The 23113-nt window shown below is 40.9% G+C and overlaps 1 protein-coding gene across 1 annotated transcript in view; it reads right to left on the bottom strand.

The window, feature by feature from the left end:
* SLC9A9 (solute carrier family 9 member A9) overlaps nt 1–23113 on the bottom strand; it is a 530630-nt gene that overhangs the window by 476487 nt on the left and 31030 nt on the right. The window contains exons 3-4 of the mRNA XM_063114568.1: nt 13991–14068; nt 12403–12479 (exon numbers count right to left, since the gene is read on the bottom strand). Of these exons, the coding sequence (XP_062970638.1) occupies nt 12403–12479; nt 13991–14068 (155 nt within the window). The remainder of the gene's footprint in view (nt 1–12402; nt 12480–13990; nt 14069–23113) is intronic.

Raw genomic sequence — 23113 nt, 5'->3', positions numbered from 1 at the left:
CTTGGAAGTGGCAGGGGAGAAGAGAGCATTGGTGGCCCCCAGGACAGCAAGACCACTAATAGGGTTCCCATGGACCCACGCAGGAGCCAGGAGCCAGAACAGCTGAAAAAGGGGAGCCATTCAGAGGCTGGTGAGTCAGCACAGGGGACTGGTGCAAGGCGTGTCCCATGGGAAGTGCTTGGAGCACGGGCAGTGGGTGAGACGGGTCCACCAGGAGAACACTCGGACACAGCAAGGACAGCCGATCCACCCCCCAATCAGTGCAGAACCACTCAGAGGAGACTGGTCGGGAATGCAGAATTGCATGAGGTGCAGTTTGATGAAAAATCTCAGGCCCAGATCAGAGATTCTACAGAACACAGACCCACCGGATCTCTGGAGAGCAGGAAGTACCTATAAGGTCAACCATTAAACCCTGAGCTCCACAAAAAGCCTTCCCTAGGGGATCAGCAGCAAAGCAGCAATTTAGCTCAACCACACAGCTCAAGTACTGGTTCCCACAGGAAGTTCCCCTGTGTTAGAAGTAAGCAAAGGACAAAAAATTAGTTCCGGCCAAGGCCCACCACCAATGCCTTGGGGCTCACCAGGGGACATGAGGCATGAAGCCAGGGGCAGGACTCCTGCCCAAAACTGCTCACACCACCAGCACCTTGGGGCCCCACCCAGGAACCCGAGGATTGGATCTGGGGACTCAACTCTCCTCCCACATCCAGGCATACCACCAACACCTCAGGGCTTGCCTAGGGACCTGGAGCACAGAGAATGAGACCGGACTCCCCTCCCACAACCAGGTACCCTGCACCAGTGCCTTGGGACCCGCCCGGGGACCTGGGACACAGAGAAGGGGACCAGACCCCCCTCCCACAACCAGGATCACTGTGCCAGCACCTTTAGGCCTATCTGGGGACCTGGGGCATGGAGAAGGAGACCGGACCCCCCTCCCACAATCAGGCTCACTGAGCCAGCACCTTGGGGCCCATCTGGGGACCCGGGGCATAGAGAAGGGGACTGAACCCTCTCTCCCACAGCCAGGCACACAGTGCCAGCGCCTTGGGGCCCATCTGGAGACCTGGGTCATGAAGAAGGGGACCAGGCCCCCTCCCACAGTGAGGCACACAGTGACAGTTCCTCAGGGCCTGCCCAGGGACCCATGGCATTGAGAAGGGGACAAGACCCCCCTCCCACAACCAGGCTCATGGCGCCATTGCCTCAGGGCCCACCTGGAGACCCAGGGCATGGAGAATGGGACTGGATCCCCCTCCCATAACCAGGCTCACCATGTCAGCGCCTTGGGGCCCACCTGGGGACCCAGGGCATGGAGAAGGGGACCGGACCCCCCTCCCACAACCAGGCTCATAGTGCCAGCACCTCAGGACCCACTTGGGGACCTGGGGTATGGAGCTGGGGATCGGACATTTTCCACAACCAGGCACACCGCCAGCACCAAGGAGCATGCTAAAAACATCTTCTCCATGTGGGTGGCCCACCACAGCCACCACGATAACCATGGCTGCCGTGAAGGCGGCTAGACACCACAACCACCATGTAGATCATCTGCCAGCCACTGGAGTGAGTTGACACAAGGAGAGTCACCAGCAGAGATTAAGAAAGGAGGAGGATATCTCTGTCCACAGAGCCCATTTCAGAGAGATGGAAGAGGCATCTGCTCTATGATGGTATTGGGGGACCTGATCATGCCTCTCAGCACTGGACAGATCTTTTGGGCAGCAAATGAACAGAGTAACCATTATTCTTTAGAGGGAGAGAAAAAATCTAGGGTGATTAGGGGGGAGTAAGAGGGGGATGGGGAGGGGTTGGACAAGGAACATAAATAATAATTACGATTTATAACAATACATATGCTAGTAATATTGATTTCATCAACATATCTCAATGTTGAACCCCCAAAATTTGTATAATCAATTTTGATTCAATAAAAATTTTTTTTAAAAAGACTAAATGAGACAATGAATGCAGAATGGTCTGTTCAGGGCCAAGCCCACAGAAACTGCATCTTAAAAGCGAGCTTTTGTTGACCCTTTTGTTATTTCTATCATCTCTTTGTCAAGGAAAACATACACATTTCTCAGATATTTTCATTAATTAACTGATTTACTTTGCAATACAGTTATTGACCCCTAATAGCAAGGGTATGATAACTAAGGGGTTAAGCCTAGTAGGAAGCACAGGAATGGAAGGGGATAACACATGAGGTCTAAACAGTGCCATATATGACAGTCAAGTCCAGAGTGAGCTTATGCTCGGAGTCAGAAAATTGATAGTTGCTTATGATGGCCTTTATCTCTCTAAATATGATCAGTAGCCACCCCTTGTCAACCCCATCACCCAGACAGCTCTCAAACCCAACCAAGTAGCCTCCAGGGTCAAACTTCCTTCACTTTCTAACTGTTCTCTTGCTTCCTGCCTTGGTCTTCTTGCATCCATTTTCATCTTCTAGTCGGAGTAACTTTTTAAAAGTGAATATCCCCTGTTTAGCACCCTACAGACCACAAAGTCACGTCCAAACTCCAGAACACAGGTCTCCAGCGCTGGGTCAAGCCTGTCCTTCTCACTGTCTCCGTGTCCTACTGCCTCTTGCCGGACCCTGGCCTCCCTGAACGACAGGCAGAACATAGGCTCCACCTTGCTGCTGGCCTCCCATGGTGCCAGTCCCTTGGCCTGGAAGCTTCTCCCAGATCTATGCCAGGTTACCTCCTTTGGAATAAACTTAAGATCCTGGGTTAGAAGTCATTTCCCCAGAAGCCTCTCCTGGTCTTCTGTGTGTGTCCCATAGCCCCACCGGGCACAGCTCTTCTTCACTTACCACCTGATCAGTAGGAAAACAGGCAGAGTGTGGAATAGTCACACATTTGCATATTGTCAGTGAAAGTGGTTGAACCAAAGCTAAAAACTGGAACAAGGATAAATCTTAGAAAATTCATGAATGGGAAAAAAAGCAAATAGCTTGACAACATAGAGTATGATACTGCTTTCATAAAGCTGTAAAGCAGATGGAAAAACTAAATAAAATTCCAGATAAGATTTACCTCTGGGAGTGGGGGAAAAAAGAGAAGAGGAGCACACAGTTAAGTTGAACAGTTTTGGTAATGAAATTTATAATTTGGTAATGGATTCATGGGTCTTCATTTTTAAGTGATTCTTTAAGACCCTGAAAAAGTGTAACAAAGGCCAGATGGCATAGCTCCTTAAACTTATCTCTTTTAAAACTGTACAAGCAAAGTGAATAAGCTGCCAAGATCAAATTCTCACCATCCCCAAGGCTCTACCCTTTCCCAAAGCACCACCACCAGCCAGACAAACAGGGATGCCAACCAGGCTTAACACAACATCTTTGACAGGGAAATGCAGCTAAGAAGAGATGTCCTCAGCAAAAAAGTTGCTGCAACTACAGCTGATACAAACATGCCTCCACATTTTCTGCATCAGTGATGGTAAAAAGAGCAATTGAAATTTTCAAATTAAATACAGCTTTTCCACAATTCCTGCTCTGGCTGAGTAGGCGCCAATTTTCCACGAAAACCCTTTGCTGTGGCAGCATCAAAAGCTTAGTGAGTTGGGCTCTCTATCTCATTTCCTTTGAGCTCTATGCATATTTTTCCACAAAAATTTTATGTCCAAACATAGAACATTATAAAATACTTCTTAATAAGTCATCAGAGCAGGAATTCACTGTGTTCTGGTTCTGGAATATCAGGAAGTCTAACAGAAGGGGCCAGTGAGCTAGCCCTCTACCATGTTTTACTTTTGCAGCCACATGTTTCATACAAAGTTCTGTGTCCCATTTTCTAATGCAAGGTCTTACCATGATATCTCTGAATTATTTTATAATTCCTTCCAGTGGTAGATCATTTGCAAAGTTGGTCACTGCAATGTAATGAATTTTTGGATCCCCCCAAAATTTATATATTGAAACCTTAACCCTCAATGTGCTGGTATTAAGAGGTGGGGCCTTTGAGAGATAATTAGCTCATAAGGTGGAATCTTCATAAATGAGATTAGTGCCCTTATAAAAGACACCCCAGAGAACTCTCTTGCATTCTTTCCACCATGTGAGAATATAATGAAAAATTGGCCATCTGCAGTCCTGGTGAGGGCCCTCACCAGAATCTGACCATGCTGGAACACTGATCTTGGACTTCTAGCCTCCAGAGCTGTGAGAAATAAATTTCTGTTCTTTATAAGTTCTCCAAGTCTATGGCACTTTGTTATAGCAGCCTAAACTGACCAAGGCAGCCACAATAATTCTTGCCATTCCTGAATACATACCCCTTGGCAATGTGACTTTATCACATTACCTAGCAATAGATGGAGCCTATTTCCCTATATGTTGAATCTCAGCTGCCTTTGTGATAGATAATTAGACCAACACAATGCAGTGACAGTGATGCTGACTGACTTCTGGGACTAGGCCTCAGAGGCCATGCATTTCTGTTCCTACCTCCTTGGAATGCTGACTTAAGACCAGTATGTGAAGAAGCCACAGCTAGCCTACTGGATAGCGTATGGATGAGTCATCCCATTTGAGCCATCCAGACCAGTAAGCCAACAGTCAGAATCCACCATGAGATATGTGAGTGAGCCCATCTTAGACCATCCCATCCCAGCCAAACCACCAGATGACAGTGGTCACATGAATGACCTCAGATGAGAACCACAGAACTGCCCAGTTGAGCCTGACCTGAACTGCTGAGCCGTAAAATAGTAAACTAATAAAATGGTGTCTTAAGCCAATAAATCTGAGGGGTGGTTTGTTACACAGCAATAGCTAACTGATATACTTCCTTATTTTTTTACCTTTTATCTGAATGGAGTTGATGTGTACGAGCGAGTGTGTGTGTGTAGAAGGTGTGCCACATTTCCTATAGCTCTTCCATCAGATTTTGGTCAAATTGAGAAAAAATGCTTAACTTTATGTCCAAAAGTACTGGAGGATGAAGGTGAACTGGGTAATTCCAAGTCGTGAACATTTCATTGAAAAGGAATCCCATAGTTAGAATCTTAGGATAGGTTGTTTAATAAGACCCTTCAGGTAAATTCTTTTTCAGAATAGAGTACTTTTCAATTATTCCTATATGTTTTTTTGTCATAATTAGACATTTCTCTTTTTTTCACCACAACAATCTTATATCATTTTTCAATATTTCTCTTGCTAATGTGTATTAGTTTTTGCATGCTTCCCTTTCTGGTTCCCCCAGAACATGTTTCTCTTTCTCAGCCCTGTCCTTCGTTCTTATCCCATCATTTCTGAGTCTGCAACAGGAGCCCTGGACACGGCTCTGCCGAGGTGGCCTCCTTTACCACCACACTACGTCTCAGTGTTCTCCACAGTCCCTCCATCCTGCCGTTTGTTTCTTTTCCCCATGAACTTCACTCTCTTCTCTGCCACCAGGAAGACAGCCTGTGCATGCTGTGACATGGACATGAGAAACCACACCACTAAGTAGCTCGGGCTGTACTTGACAGATTAGAGATTATTTTTTCTTATCTGGCTGTGTCAGAGCAGTGTTATATTTTTCTCTTTGACACTAGTGACAGGTATTCCTGTGCCAGCTCAGAACCCAGAGTGTAAATGAATGCACAGAGGTGGCGTGGGGGCTTCTAGTCCAAAGCAACGCAGCCTCCGGAGCGCATCTATTTGGCAGCCTCCAGAAAATGGAGTCTCAGCAGCCCAGACACAGCCTCAAGGGGCAGCAAGGGAAACAAGGCTAGGAGGTAGGTGAAGCAAGAGGGGAGAAAGGAGAGACAAGGTGAAGAGAGATGGAGAAGAGAGAGGAAAAATATAGGGGCTTTGTCACTGATGAGAATTAACAGGGGGATACTGGCAAATCCACTCTCAGCACTTTGGCCTCTCTGAAGCTGCCTGCCAACCTGAACTGTTGTTATTAAAACACCCAGAGAAAAACAGTAGAACTGGTTCCCCAGAAATGGAAGTAAGCAGCATAATCAAGCAGAGTTTCATAAATCTATTATATAGTTCCTTTCACTAGTCCCTTTTTATTTTTAAAATAATTGATACATGCAAGATAATATATAGAAGATATATGCACATTATAAATTATAATAATATATTAAATACCTACAAACATACCCCAACCCATGAGCCAGAACATTACCAGTAACTCATTTCTCCTACGTATCTCTTTCCATCCCATTCTTTTCCTTCTCCCCCAGAAATTATCACACCACTAAATTTTGTATTTTTAATTTTCTTAAAAACACATACCATACTGCACATACACACATGCACCTTCACACAGATAGGCACACATACTTCAACAGTACTGTTTAGTCGTGGTCACCTGTCAACACTGTGAAAGGATGCTGCACTGCATGTAGTATTTGGGACTTGACTTGCTGATTTTACATTATGCTTCTGAGGTTCATTCACGTCATCGCAGGAGACTTTATTTCATCGTTTTTCACCACTGTGTAATATTCTATTATGTGAACTGATCTGCCTAGTCTCCTGTTAATGGAAGATAAGGTTTTGCCATTGTGAGTAGTGTTGCTACAAATATCCTTACATGTGTGTCCTGGTGCTCATGTGCAAGTGGGTCTCTAAAGAAAATACTTAGAAATATAGTTACAACATATGCAAATATAAACAAGGTATGTAAGAATATATTTATAAATTAAAAAACGTTATATACTCATACATATATACACTGGAATTAATCTGTATGAAAGAGTAAAGTACTAATAATATACAAGATACTTCTAAAGAAGGAAAATATCCTTTATGTCTTACCCTATAAGATAGAAAGACTTATTATGAAGCGACAGTAATTCAGACAGCGTGGTATTGGTGCAGGAGTAGATTATAGACCAATCAAACAGAATTAAGAGTCTAGAAACAGAAACCACAATACCTGGTAGGAAAGGTATTATAGATCCTGAGGAAAGGCAGGAGTAGACAATAAACAGTATTAGAATAATTTGTTCTCCATTCGAGGACAAAAAAATTAATTGGGTGTTTACTTTGCGTCATGTATAAAAATCAGTTCCAAAAAATGGACTTCCTGCAAAATGCAAATTTTAAAACACTTTAGAAGAAAATATCTTTCTAACTCTGGGGTAGGAAAAGACTTACTAAACAAAATACAAAGATGCTAACCATACAAGAAAATATTTATAAGTCTGACTACATTAAAATTATGAACTTCTGTTCACTAAAAGACATCATGTACAAAGTAAAAGTACAAGACACAAACTAAGAAAATATTTGCAAAATATATAAGTGAATATGGATTAATATGCAAAACGTATGAAGAACCCTGGTAAATTAATGATAGTATGACAAAGCAACTCAATAAAAAAATGAACAGCAAGTTTGAAAAGGTATCATATGAAAATATAATCAACTTAATTAACAATCAGAGAAATACAACTGAAGACCACAATATAATTTCATTTCACACATACTAGATTGGAAAAAATTAAGAGGAAAATTGGTATCATTACTTTGGAATAAAATTTTGGCATTATTTTGTAAAAATAAATATTCATTTGAGGACTCTATAATCCAGCACTTCCACTTTTGGGTGTATATACAGGATGGCCACCAAGTTTGGGAACACAGACAAATACATAATAACTGGTTGATTGTTATTACCTTACCGTAAGTGGTAAAATAATAGCATGCACATTTCCAGAACCTATGGCTACACTGAATGCATCCTAGAGAAGCCTTCAGTTCTAACTAAACATGGAGATATGTAAAATCCTCCCTGTCTCAACAATGTCATTGCCCAGGCTCTTGAAAAACAGGTTCTTTGCTTTTGTGGATTGCAACTCCCTAGAGAATCTGATGAAATGGTTAAACCTATGTAGAATCTCTCCTGTGAAAACTCTGCAGATAAATTAAGAAGCTTCATGGCCTTCCTGAAGTCTCTCTATGGTCTCAGGGTTCTGTTCCCTGGGTTAAGAACCCTGCTCTAAGTCATTGTCTTTCTGGGGTTAGAACTTAAGGCACTGAGGGATGGCTTGGCCTCCATCCATGAACGGTGCATCTTCAGATTGGGGTTCAAGACTAGCAAATGTGTCCCTTCTTTCAGGTTAAGGGGTTAGTATTTTGGAGCTACTGAGCCTCACCCATATCTTATCCTAGTTGAAGATAGAGCAAAAGTAATTCCAGAACCAATGCCAAGGGCACTTATGTCTGATGGCCCCCCGATGACACAAGAGGGAGAGTGTCCATGAGGCCCCCTCACCCCTGTGCCTCATAGACAGATGGGCAGGGGTGTCAGGCACAGCTTCTCTTGTGTGTATGTTAAAGAGCCCAAGAAGAAAATCAACACTCTTGAGGAATGCTTATAAGAATAATGTAAACAACATCGTGTTTATAAATCCACGTTTTCTTGAGTGAGTTACCAAGGGTCCAGCAATTCTCCCCAACTACAATGGATTCATAGCATCCCTCCACCTGCCTTCAGTAAAAAAGGACAGGTTTCATTTCTTCTTTGCAATTATATTCACAGCCAATTCTTAAATATTCAGATTTGCCATAATTATTAGCCATAATGATAAGTGTATGAATCTAAAATTATTGAGGGCTCAGTTTGTCAGACAGATGTAGCTATTAACTGCAAAATACTACAGGAAATGTAAGTGTCACTTTAGGAGGACAAGGAGATTCTAAGAACGTGTGTTCTGGAGTCAGTGTGGCTCTGCCATTTACTACCATCTACTGACCATGTAACCTGGGGCAAGCCTCAACCTCCGCATCCTTGCATGTAAAACAAGGATAAGATAGCACTAATCTCAGGGGGTATTGTGTCAATAAATGAGATAATACACATAAAAAGCTTAGGTCTGGCACATGGGAAGAAATTTAAAAAGTGAGCTATTGTTAAAGTAAATACCCTATTCCTGATCATTTAGATTTATGTTCCTTTCTCCAAATATTCTTGATATTGTGGAATTTAATTCTTCATTAATGTAGAAACTAAAAGAATATCATTTTTATTGCTCTTAAAAAAGAAGCATTTTGTGGATATTAATGAGTTCTTAGGACAAAATGTTACGTGCTCCAGGCTGTTATTGTGATACGTTGGTGTGGCACACAGAGTGGACACAACGTCAGAGATTAAGGAATAGTTCCCAGGTATGAAGATGAATAGAGAAATATTTCAAATACATGTCTTTTTTAAAATAGATATGTTTAAGATAATGTTTCTTAAGTCATGAAATAGGGAATGGAACTATAAAAGGTGGTTGAATTCTTCAGGAACCTTAAAAAATAAAACAATAAAGGTTTCTCTGATTTTACTACCAGAAGGAATATTGTTCAACTTTCCCATCTAATATGAAAGACTATTTACATCTAATTTCTGAAATGATATGTTAATAAAAATTAAATGATATAAAGTTAATAAACTTAATTAAAGACTCTTTCAAATGAACCCAGTGATCTCAGTTCCTGCAGAGCATCTGAGTCCAGCTCTAAAACCAGCCTGTAGTTTGATCAGATACAGTCTTCACCTGCAGCAGACCATGGCCCACTAGCTGAGTTTCATTCACGTCCCACAATCACTTTCCAAGGCCTTCACATTCTCATACATTTCTGATTCTGGGCTTCATGGCTTTCTGTCCACCGACTCTCTAGCATTTCAGTCCCTACACTCACTGACACTGCTGTGACACCTACTGTTCAACCCGGAACCTTGCACTGTGTTCCCCACACCCACCAGAACTAACACACCCGATGGCCTGATGGCCTGATGGCATGCAAAATCTGACTGTCGCAGCCTTCTCCATTAGATGGCTACCCAGGATCCACTTCCTCCAAGACGTTATTCTCACAGAGCTCAATCTGACTGTCCTGAATACTTCCTCCTGCCCAATTCATGCAACTATAAGAATATCTGTGAGAATAATTGAGAGAATAAACCCAGGCATCTTTTCTTCCCCTTAAAAATGTGAATTATTTTTTGGATGGAATTCCCAAATAAAAATTTCTCATGTCCGTGAGAACTTCTACTGGGCTAACCAAGAAACATGTGGCATGCTGGTGAATATTGATTAATTGACACAATTTTATTTTTTAGGACTAATGTTCAACAACCAGAAGCAAAGCAGTTTTTGGCATTAAGAGTTTGACTCTTGAGCCAAACTATTTAGTTACTAATCCCAGCTCTATTACTTACCGCTGTGTTATTCTCTCCAAAACTTAGTTGTCTCATCTATTATGTTAAAGGAAGGTAATAAAAAGTATCTACTTAATAGGATTATTTTGAGGATTAAATGAGATAATCCGTGTAAACTACTTTTAAAAAGTCATGGTACATATTGAGCTCTCAATAAATGTTTGTTATTGTTTTTATTACCATCAATTCAACAGAAAAATACAACCAGTTGTTTTGTGAAGTTTGAGTGCATCTCATATAATGAGGGTCACCAAGTTATGAAAGTGTCGGTTTGATCTTCATTTAAGCATGTGCCTCTCCTTCAGAAATTCTGAAATTGCATCTCGAGATTGACAGCATAAAAATACATTCTTGTTTCTTATCATACAGTACCCAAACAATTGGGCTCGCAAATGCTCTTCCCTCACTTCTGCTCACAGGACAAGTGTGAAGTCACCCATTACCTCCTAGGCGCCGAATCCAATGGGTGCCAAAATTCCTCACCCCCCCCGAACTGTCCTGTGTTATCCACTGTTGACCCTCTCTCTTCCTCGTCTTTTTACTTCCCGGGCACACAATGTTGGTTTTCTTCCTGCTCAGAGGTGAGCATCTCCTCCCTGTCCTCAAATAGCACTGTCCCTGAGACCTGCCCGCCTTACTTCACACGCTTGCCCTGGGTGGTGCCATCTCTCCCAGGACTTCAACAAGCTGATGACTCCTTGACTCCACAGCCGCCTTTTCTGCCGCTGCTTGAGTCCAGCACCTCATTATTTCCAACCTGGTCTATGGAATTTGCCTCTAAATAGTTCCCTGACTGCGATCTCTTCTCAATTTTAAAATTCCTCCTTCACACGGCCACCCAAATGACCTTCCTAAAGTATAAATTCGACTTCGTCATCCTCAAGCTAAAATTCCTCAATGATTTCCTTTACCTTGCTAGATAAGATCCTAAAATCTTCGAGTTGGCTACCCTTCTGCGCTTTAATCAATGCCCCACATTCAGAAGGTACCCTGCAAGTTTTTGTTGCTCAGATTATATGCAATTTGAACAAAGAGCACAGTTCTAAATGTTTTCTCAGGACTCCACTTGCATTCAAATCACTTTCCATGATAAATTCTTAATTGTACTCTTAAAACTGTAGATCTCTAAGGTTCTGGCTATGCTATACTTGAAGGATAGAAAAGCCCTTCCAGAACATGCTTTGACAAGGAACAAGTTCCCCATGTCTCTCAGGCCACAGTCTAAAGACCACTTAAGTGTCCAGACTTGGCGGGGCTCCTTGGTCCAAATTCTTGTGAGGCTCCATCTCTAGGCGCTAAAATCTTTAAGTTCCTCACCTCCTTGACCATGTAGAGTATTTTCATGTAATGGAGCTCGGATGTAGCAGAGCATTCAACACAAAATGTCCCTGCTTTCAGGTGCAAGTAAACACCTCTCCTGATACCTCCTTAGTCTGGTGCACACTAAGCACTTGGAGGAATGACTAGTATATGTTTTTAGCATTATTTTCTTGTCAGTGTTATAACAGCTGAAAGTGCTAAAATCAAGGGTGGAGTTGGCTGTAACAGACAATTTAAGATATCTGCATCATCATAGTCATAGCAGCTGGACATTTTTTCTGCAGTAATCTTTGATGTATTAGATAGGATTACAAGTGAATTGGATTGGCTTCACCATTTTGGACCACATTTTGCTTTCTCATGAGCCACAAGCTAGAGTCTATACAGATTGATTTAGGGCTCAGCAGCATAGCCAATAAAATATAATGAGAAAAAAAGTCTGCCTTCTACAGTGAATTGACCAAAAAAACATCCCAGCATTAAACAACTTGGCTGATATTTGGACATATCTATTTCAGACTGCTGTATTGTAAACTTTCCTTTATAAAGAAAACCCTTGACATATAGTTGCTATTGTACACCTGCCAAATACAGGTAGGGTCCTGCAAAGAAGAGAGAAAAACAATGCTACGAGCACATCTGCATTTTTTGAGCTAAAAAAGAATGCAATGTGCTAAGTGATCCACACGGCCTAAGTCAGAAGTCCAAAACCCGAAGAGAAAGTCCAGCAATCCCATTCCTATCTGATTTGAAGCTTTGTGTTTGTCAGAAGCCATGTAACCCTTACAATTGAATCAAAAAAATGTGTAAAGATATGATATACTGAAAAAATAGACAATTTGCCCAGCCAGCGTGAGTCCAGGAAGTGTGAGATTCCTCCTACAGATCACCAGCCCCATAGCCACCTGTCACTTACCCTATGACGATACAGGAGATGGCAGTTCCCAAGAAGGCATATGTTAAAATAGATCCTAAGTTTAGAAAAAAGTGTCTCTGGGGAGAAAAAAAAAAAATTCATAGAGTACATCAGCGTTTTTTTCCTAATCTAACAGGAAATAAAAAGTGTATGCATTTCACAGCCCTCCCTTCCTTCACTCTTAAGGCAGATTTTGTTTTTGGAGCTTCATTCCTGGCCTTATTGTGCCAATAGACTTAACTGATTTGCATTGCAAAAGACAGGGGAAAATAGGAAAGGAACAGGAAAGAAAAACCCTCTGGAAGATGACAGGGTAGGGATGAGAGTGACAAGTGCCGGAACCGGTGGACCCGAGAGGGAGAGGACTGGGGCAGTGTCCATGCAGAGCTCTGGGACAGTTAATAGAAGACAGTTTTCAAGAAGTTTTGTTGTAAACGTAACCCCTTTTGCATTTTCAAAAATACTATTCAAGAGATTTAAGTTGCCTTTTGACTTTTATTGGATCTCTGACATCTCTGACTTCTACATATCAGAATGTGATGAAACCAAACTTTAAAAAACTCCAACAATTTATTTTAACAAATCAGACACAAAATGATGCCTCGTATTGGGGCTGGGGATGAAGAATAATGGCCCGAATAAATCCAGCTTCTGAATCTTTGCAAATGTTGCTTAGGAACACTCCCTTCCAGTTCTTTAAGTGGGATCTGAGTAGCCAGAACTGACAGCAAGAGGGAGCCTGGAGCACACAGGAAAATCAGGTCTGTAAAGAACAAGCTGCCGGCTGCTGGAGACGACAGGCCAGAGGGAGCAGAGCCCTAGGAACCTCCTGGGTTAGGGGTGGGCAGCAGAAAAGCAGCTGCATGGCCAGAGACTCACTCCACGGCACAGAGGACGCAGCGTTTAAACTGTTATGTGAATTATTAATTGACGAAAAGGTCACAGTCAGGCTGTGCCTAAGCACGTTTTGTCAGGCCAGTACATAGAAACTGCAAAACTGGACTTTCAATGAGCAGCAATAGCATTCTTAAATTTTACCCTGATGGGTAAACCCAATGTTAATTAACAAGCAAACTCTGGCTACAATCATCTGGATTAACACTGTCCAATGGAAATATAATGTAAGCCACTTATATCATTTTAAAATTTTTTAGTAGCCGCATTAAAATAAGTTTAAAAAAGTGAAATCAATTTTGATAATGTTTTGTTAAACCCAATATATCCAAGATGCTATCATTTCTACATAAAATCAATATAAAACATTATTGAGATATTTTACATTCATTTTCTTAAAAACAAAGTCTTTAAATCTGATGTGTGTTTTACACTTTAAATACATCTCCACTCAGACTAGCCACATTTCAAGAGTTCAATGGCTGCGAGTGGCTAACAGCTTGTGTATTGGACAGAGCAGGTTTAGGAGAATTCTAGAATTCTGAGCATGAGTCAGATTTGAATCTTTGCTACATAATCTGAGATAATCATATTCTTAGCAAACAGGTAAGCCCACAACATAACTGTTTTTTATTTGTATTGGTAAAATTCTCTACTTAATGATAAAAGAAGAAAATTATCACTATATATTTACCTTCTTTAGACTATATCCTGCATGAAATATAATCGGTGGCAGTAAAACATTGAAGAAGATTTCTGGATCAAATGTCATCTGCCAGAAAGACAAAAGTATAGTTAGACACACTGATCGATGGAATAGAATAGAGAATCCAGAAATCAACCCACACACCTACAGCCATCTGATCTTTGACAAAGGCACCAAGCCTATACATGGGGGAAGAGACTGCCTCTTCAGCAAATGGTGCTGGGATAACTGGATATCCATATGCAGGAGAATGAAACTAGACCTATACCTTTCACCAAACACTAAAGTCAACTCAAAATGGATTAAAGAATTAAATATACACCCTGAAACAATAACACTTCTTAAAGAAAACATAGGAGAAACACTTCAGGAAGTAGGACTGGACACAGACTTCATGAATATGACCCCAGAAGCACAGGCAACCAAAGGAAAAATAAACAAATGGGATTATATCAAACTAAAGAGCTTCTGCACAGCAAAAGAAACAATTAACAGAGTTAAAAGACAACCAACAGAGTGGGAGAAAATATTTGCAAAATATACATCTGACAAAGGATTAATATCCAGAATATATAAGGAACTCAAACAACTTTACAAGAAGAAAACAAGCAACCCAATTAAAAAATGGGCAAAAGAGCTAAGTAGGCATTTCTCTAAGGAAGATATACAAATGGCCAACAGACATATGAAAAAATGCTCAACATCACTCAGCATCCAGGAAATGCAAATCAAAACCACACTGAGATACCATCTAACCCCAGTTAGGATGGCTAAAATCCAAAAGACTCTGAACGATAAATGCTGGCGAGGTTGCGGAGAAAAAGGAACTCTCATACATTGTTGGTGGGACTGCAAAATGGTGCAGTCTCTATGGAAAATGGTATGGAGGTTCCTCAAACAATTGCAGATAGATCTACCATACGACCCAGCTATCCCACTGTTGGGAATATACCCAGAGGAATGGAAATCATCAAGTCGAAGGTATACCTGTTCCCCAATGTTCATTGCAGCACTCTTTACAATAGCCAAGAGTTGGAACCAGCCCAAATGTCCATCATCGGATGAGTGGAAACGGAAAATGTGGTACATCTACACAATGGAATACTACTCAGCTATGAAAACGAATGAAATACTGCCATTTGCAACAACATGGATGGACCTTGAGAGAGTTACATTAAGTGAAACAAGTCAGGCACAGAAAGAGAAATACCACATGTTCTCACTTATTGGTGGGAGCTAAAAATAAATAAATAAATTCACACACACACACACACACACACACACAAAAAAAAAAAAAGGGGGGGGGAGGGAAGAAGACACAACAGTTACAATTCCTTGAAGTTGATACGACAAGCAAACAGAAAGGACATTGTTGGGTGGGAGCGGGGAGAGGGAGGAGGGAGGGAGGTTTCGGTGATGGGCAGCAATAATCAACCACATTGTATATCAACAAAATAAAATTTAAAAAAAAAGAAAGATGCTCCTTTGGGCCATTAAAAAGTGTGTTTTAAAAAACAGTTCTAGTCACTTTTGCTGAGGTTGTATGAGGTATATAAGACACTATTAAATTAGCAGAGATGAAAATAGGAGAAAACACAATTTTAGAAACTCATAAATACAGTATAACTGTAAAGCAATATTTTAAATGTAAAACCTATATGCTTCTATCCTACAGCTAAAAACAACAAGAACAAACTCCATGAAATCTCTCTGGGAAAGAAAACCTTTTCTTTTATTTTGATTAGTTATTCACTCCTCATATTTTAAATGTTTTTTATTTTATTTTATTTTTTTCTGATCGAAGGAATTGGTAGTGCTCAATTGTTTGGGCTTTTGACGAAGATTTATTTAGTTTTCCCCAAATACTCTGGAAATTTGGTCTTCATTTTCCATATTTTATCCTGTACTAATGTTTATAATGTCTTCCAGACTCAGTGGAGATGAAAATAAAAATAAATTTTTCTAGTATTTGTATACTGGTTTTTACTTAAATGTTCACATAATCTTGGCCAAAAACCAAGCATGAACACTTAAACTTGGTATGTGAAACGAGATGTAGCAATTCTTGAATCCAATATCTGCTGTTTGCTGCATAATCTGAAAATAAACTCATTTAATCTCTGGAGTCTTCCAAGACTCATCATCTTATTTTCCTGCTTCTTTCTAACAAAGGAGAAAACTAAGGCTTAGCGAGGTTTTGACTTGTCAAGCTCAGGAAGCTACTAGATGAGGGGGCTGGGATTATAGTCCCAGGATTTTGTTTCCAAAGCTTGCCTAGGTGTCTTCTAGACTAACATGCTGCTGCCTACGAAACACGGAAGGACTGCCTTCTATGCTGCTGTCATAAATTGCTTCAGTTTTACTCTGCCCACACCTTGCTGTCTTTGAGGACATTTTTATTAGAATTGTAAATAAAGCAGGCTGCTCACTAACTGTGTGACTTTAGACAGTTCAGTTCAGTGTCATTTTCTAAAAATGAGTGCATTCTATCAAATTAGAAAAAAAAAAATTCATTTGTTTGCAGAATAGTCACAAAAAGAACCTCTGTGTGCAGGCTCTGTCCTGGACATCCAGAGGCAGAGTGGCCAACACAACGACGTCCCTGACCCTGGAGCTTCCCTGCTAGTCGCGAGGGCAGACTCGACTGACCCCCACGCTGGCCGCTGATCATTCTGGGCTGCAGCTGCTCCGAAGGAAATCACCAGAAGGCTGCGACTCAGCACAACAAAGACACATTGGTAGGGGGTCAGAGAGGGCTCTCTGAGGAGGTGACATATGAGCTGAGATCCAAGAGCAGAAAAGGGCCACAACAGGAGATGAGGGGAGGGGTGAGAACCCCAGGCAGAGAGAATAACAAGTGCAAAGATCTGAGGAAAGAAACAGCTGCGTGGGTTTGAGAACCCCAAGGTCAGAGTGGCTGGGCAGAGCGAGAAGAGGCCAGAGGGGGTACGAGGCTGCAGAGGGTGGTGGAGACCGGGCAGCACTTCTGCGAGACTTCTGATGGGAATTCATTAGGCTTGCACCTTACAGTCCCGATTTGGCTGCTTCTGTCTTCTTTTCGTTTCCTAATCTTAAAAAAATCTTTAAAAGGCATCCATTTTTCTTCAGTGAAAAATGTCAAAAAGACTGGACTGACAGGGTTAAATTCCCAGGACCCTCCGTTCTTTAGGGATGGACTAAATGGCTGGTGTCATTGCTTACAAAGGTGTGTTGAACGTGATGGAACTTATATTAAGAAATATTATCTTTTAATTCCATTTTTCCACAAACATTTTGAAGTCCTTTTATATAATACCAATGTGTTACATTATTTATTTTCAGAAAATCAGGCTCATTCTACCAAGTTTTGTGTTTTATAATTTATTCTGGACTTTTAATATCTCTGACCTTTGGTCCTGAAATGTTGTAAAGTTGTAATGACTTTTGGAGAGAAGCATTAATGTTTTGACTTTATTTTTTAGCCCCCTAACCTCCGGCTTTTAATATATAAAAACTGAGGTAGTAAGTTAGGAGAAGAACAAATCATTTTAGCTCATGGTCTAGGTTCCTTCTGTTCTGTAAGTTATCTGGAGTAATGTCTAAGGGCAGGAACACTCAGAGCCATGAGTTCAAATCCAAAGCTCTTTGACTTGAGCAGCTATTTAACCTCCCTACACCTCAATTTCCCCATCTTTACAATGAACATAATGATGTGGTACTGAATTCTAAGGTGGTTATAAGGACTGAATTAATTAACATTTGTAAAGCTCTTGCAGCATTGCCTGACATCTAGTAAGCAGTTTATAATAAAGTATTTATCACTGAAGAAAATAAAACAGGTGAATAGATATTTTCAAGTTATACTATTAGAAGAAACTGCCCTATTGTTCGGAAGACTCCATAACCACATAAAATTTGAGTGAAGGGCTTAATTTTCCTTCTAAGCTTACTCTGTTTTCTGAGATGATCAGAATCACCATTACTGGTCTATTTTTATGAGGCTTCTCTGACAGTATCTCAATGGCATAGTTGAGAGTTTGCAGCACAGAGATCATGCTTTGGAGTGGGAAAGGGATGAAGCCTGCAGCTGTGAGCATCTGAAAGAGAGAGACACAGTGGCACAGCCTACTGGACAGAAAACTCCCTGCCGCAGCAGTTTTTCTGCAAAAATCGGGTTAATCACTCAACCAGAACAGTTTAGTAATCAAAATGCCCCATTCCCTGAATGCAGGTGAACTAATGTGCTATTGAATTATATTTTCTGGAGCAGCCAGATGAAACTGGCAGGCTGAGAATGGCATGCAGCATACGAGGAGTTATTTGTATATACAAAACAGATTTGTGTTCCTTTCAGACTTGCTGTAAGCTTAGGAACTGCGAAATCAGAGTTCTGGGAGTAACTCCAAACCCAGACGATTTCTCAGAAGTGGCTGGATCTGCTGCTGTACTAACCTCCAGATGGGAATTCCACATGTCGTTTTCCTCAGACTTTGTGTTCAAATCCTGCCTTGGAGGTGAGGCTATTTTTAAGCCCAAACAATTAAACATTTTTTTCATTATAGTACGAAGGGAAAAAATCGAAGTGAGGGGTAAATGGGAAGATCAGAAATCTAAAGATGTTCCAGCTATAGCACTTTCATTAGTCATTTGACATAAAAATCTTACACACAAGCACTGTCCAATGAAATTTTTTGTGATGATCGAAATATTCTATAACTCTACTGAACAATGCAGTAGCCGCTAACCACTTGAGATTTTGCACACTAGAACCATATGCAGCTAGTGCAACCGAGGGACTGAATTTTTAATTTTAACATCTGTGACTAGTGGCAATTGGACAGTACATTTATAGACTGTTATTAGAATTTAAAACTCTTACCGTTTAGTGTTTAGATGTTCTATCATACTATTCAAGGTGTGGCTAGTTTGGAGCAATAGACCTGAGACTCTGAGATGGAAGCATTATGTATGTCTCATGAAAGCAGTAAGATTAAATATTAGGATTTGATTCTTAAAGATAATATGGGGAAGAGAAACATGTTAATATGTTCATAAAGATACAGTAAGTTTTAAATATTATCTCATATACGTACCAGTATTTTGCTAGAATGTCCCAGAAATATGTTTACAAAGGTAATCAACTTGAAAACTTCCAAGAATAGAAAGGAAATGTATCAAGTTTATTTCCTAAGTTCATCAGAAGGTTATAGATACAAAATTCTGTTTGGGCCTGTGAGTCAATATGATTTATCTGGGAAGAAATATCATTGTTCTACTGAACTACTAAATAAATAAGCATTAAAATAGCCGCCCTAGTGAGGGACTATGATTTATATGGCACATTCCTTCCAAAGAGATCTTTCTAAAACATTGTTTCATCAATTCTGACAACATTCCTGAGTGGTAGCTGGCAAATGCAATTATCTCCATTTTCCAAAGACAGGAGAAGAAATTAATGGCATGCCCATTGTCAATCAATGGGACAGGGATACCACTGGGAATTAGATATATACGCATGGGCAAACTAAATGTGTGCTTTTCAAGGGAATGCCAGGCTGATGGAACTACTTAAAGCAAGATTTAGGAATGTTTAAGAGAAGTTGAGACTAAGAAGTAGGCTTTTGTTATTTTGGCAATTCCTTTGGAAAAGGGAAGGTGGTTAACCTAATGTGTTCAATCATCTTCGACGCTTTATTCATTAAAAATTTAACAAGCCTCTTCTTGCTGCAAAGAACTTGAAGATATACGATAGTCTGATTCCAGGAAGGTTATAATCAAAGAAAAGAAGCCTCTGTACAATTGCAGCACTGTATAAGGCCCTGGAATAAGGTGTCATTCAGAGTTCTCTAGGACAGAGACGCCACTCTGGGCTTGCTGACCCCACAGGAAGGCTTGATGTTGAAGCAGCATAACAGCTGGGTTTTGAAGGAGGGGTGAGAATTTATTTGTCAGGCACCAGCATGCAGAATCATGCTCTTTTGCCCACCCTGGGGGCAGTGGGCCAGGGTTCCTCAAGCTACAGAGGAAAACGGCAGCTTCCTGGAGTTTCAGTTATAGTTGGTAGCAAGTAACTTAAAATACTTAAAATATTAAAATTAATGCAGATATATTAAAAAGTGAAATTCAAAATCTGCGTGCATTTTGAATGCAAATAGAAGACTTCAAAGAAAACTTGGCTAGGGGCAGGCAGCTTTGGGACACACCTAGGGACAGCTCAAGGGTGTGCATTTCCTTTCCGCTGCCTTAAGTGATGCTTTGGTTTGAGAAGAACTAGAGTGAGAGAAAGAAAAATAGAGTCAGAATACTTAATGAAAATACACCATTCACTAAGGAGATGACTTGGGTTTGTCTACTGAACCTCTCTAAGCCTCAGTTTTTCATTTGCACTATGAGCATGAAGATGCCTTCTTCATAGGTTTGCTTTTAAGGATTAAATGTAGCAATGGATTTAAAGAGTTCTGCTTGGTACCTAATTCTTTTTTTCAAGAAGGGTTCCCTGGACATGAATCTAAATGAAACAATGGCTTGAGAATAGGAGGCACGAGGTACACTGGGGAATTGGAAATAGAAAATGTAGGGTTCCTAAGAGATGCAAGAGGCGGTAAGGCCCAACATGTGGATACCACCTGGACTGTGAGCTTCTCTCAAATCCAGTGGAGATGGATTTAAACTATATTTATTCCCACATGAAGAAATGTCAAGATATTTTACACAAGCAGGATTAAATAATCAAATGGCTACTGTGAGTACACATTTGTATAACACTAATAATAAGGGTAATTTGGCAATAACTATCAAAATGTAATCTGTCTATTAACATTTGGTCCAGCAACACCTCATCTGAGAATTTATCTTGTAAATATACTTGCACATATGTGGAATGATATAAGTACAGGAGTATTCATCGCAGATGAAAGAATGGAAAAGCAAAGCACTGAGGATGATTGAACCACGGACTGGTTAAATAAATGGTGGTGTTATTCATAAAATGGAATAGAAGGCAACTGTTAGAAAAGCTGAGGAAGCTGTCATGAACTGATGTGGTTGCTTTCTAAAATTAATTGTCAAGTCAAAAGAGCAAGGTGCAGAACAGCATGTCTGGCAGGTCTAACAGAAACTTCAATGGGCTCATCATACCCCCTTTCCTTTTTGTCCTGGCCAGACATATAGACTGCATGTCCTCATCAGGTGGGACCATATGACTGAGTTCTGGCCAATTGAATATGAACAGAAGTAGTGCACATCACTTCCAAACCTGGTCCCTAGACATCCACTAGATCTTCCACGCTTTCTGTCTTCCTTCCTTTGTCAGCTCAGGTAGCATCCAGCAGAGGTCCCTGTATCCCCAGACCAAGCCTCTTTATTTCACCTAGCTTTTGATCCCCCTCTTTCTCAATCCTGCATCTATTTCTCTGCTAGTTACAAAATCAGATAGGAAAAGAGATAATATTGAATGAACCCTTCAAGATTCCAACTTACCCTTTTGTATCTTTTGAACATGGAACCATGTGAATGTATTACCCAGTCAAGAAATAAGGTATTTTCCTCTTAAAAAAAAAAAAAGAAAAGAAAAAAGAGATGTCTTTTGCAGATTTTGTAGATTAGTTTGCTGGGTGAAAGGAAACCATCATCAGGCTGCAGGTCCCAGAATAAGCACAGTTAATGACAGCGTGAATGAAGGTGGCTGTGACAGAATGGAAAGAAAGAAACCAACCCAGGAGACATCCATTCATTCAACAAGTATTTACTTAAAAAAAGCCAGGCATATGGCAGTGGGGATTAGCAGGGCTTGCGGATGAAATAGAGAGGTAGAAAAGAAAAACCCCAGAAGGAACCTGTGTTTTGGGGCCTGGGTGAGTGACTGAGAGGATATGGCTGGGGAGGAGGCTGGCTGGGCAGCGGTGAGAGGGCTAAGAGACACCAAGGGCTTGTTGAGGCTTCTGCTCACTGGGTGTGCGGTGTCTCTGAGACTCTTGGAAATGTGTGCTTGGTGGAAAGGCCAGAGCCCAGGAGAAATGATCCGGAATCATTAGCATGGAAGAAATGATGTGATGAGTACAGACAGGATCTCTGGAGGGTGAGCACCATAGGAAAGAGAAGAGGACCAAGGCCAGCATTCCGGGAGGGGAAGAGGTGGCACTTCCAGGGAGAGAAGCATGAAGGAACAGTCAGAGATGGGGGGAGAGGGACGCTCAGTGCAATAGGAGGCCCGGGAGGAGTGAGCAGCAGAAGGAGGTGCAGCTCCTGAGGCTGCTGCCAGCTTTAGCAAACAGGACACCAGTGAAACTGGGACTTCAGAGGAACAGCGAATACTTTTTCAGAATAATATCTTAGTACTGTTTTGGGGGCATAATTTTTCCCAATTATTCTTTATGTATCTGAAATTCCGTTAATATGGAGAAAGTATTTGCACGAATGCAAACCCCAAAATGAAGCTGTAGTTTTGCACCCAGTGACCAAGAGAATGGCTGGGGAGATGACTCTGCCTGTCCTACCCTGATGGAAAATGAGTTAGAGTACTGAGGAGGAGGCCTTGAACTTCCTAATTAGGAAGAGGTTGCTGATCCTTTCTGACTGACTTCAACCAAGAAGTAGGCACAGGGGGTAAATACAAAATAAATTTTACTACATGAAAATAAAAAAAAAAACTTCTACATGAAAAAGGCACCACCAACAATATTAAAAGACAAAGTTAAAAAGTTTAAAGAACTAATGAGAATAGGAGAATGGAGAATGTATTTGAAAACAAAATAAGGGGCTGGCCCTGTGGCTCACTTGGGAGAGTGCGGCACTGGTAGTGCCAAGGCTGTGGGTTCGGATCCTATATGGGGATGGCCGGTGCGCTCACTGGCTGAGCGTGGTGCGGACCACACAGTGCAAAGAGTTGTGATCCCCTTACCGGTCAAAAAAAAAAAAAAAAAAAAAAAAGAAAAGATAAAGAAAACTAAATAAGCAAAACAGAATAGTAACCAGTTTATATGAAAAACTAATCAATAAGAAAAAGTTGCACTGGATAAAAGACATGATCAGAAAACTCACTAAAAAAATATTACAAAAGACCAATAAACAAGGAAATTATGCTTATTTCATTAGTAATGGGAAATGCAAAGTAAGCACTAATGTGATGTCATT

Source organism: Cynocephalus volans, chromosome 11, assembly GCF_027409185.1.
Source record: "Cynocephalus volans isolate mCynVol1 chromosome 11, mCynVol1.pri, whole genome shotgun sequence".
Taxonomy (NCBI): Eukaryota; Metazoa; Chordata; class Mammalia; order Dermoptera; family Cynocephalidae; genus Cynocephalus; species Cynocephalus volans.
Note: the sequence above shows the minus strand (reverse complement) of the source record. Positions and strands in the feature narration are given on the sequence as shown.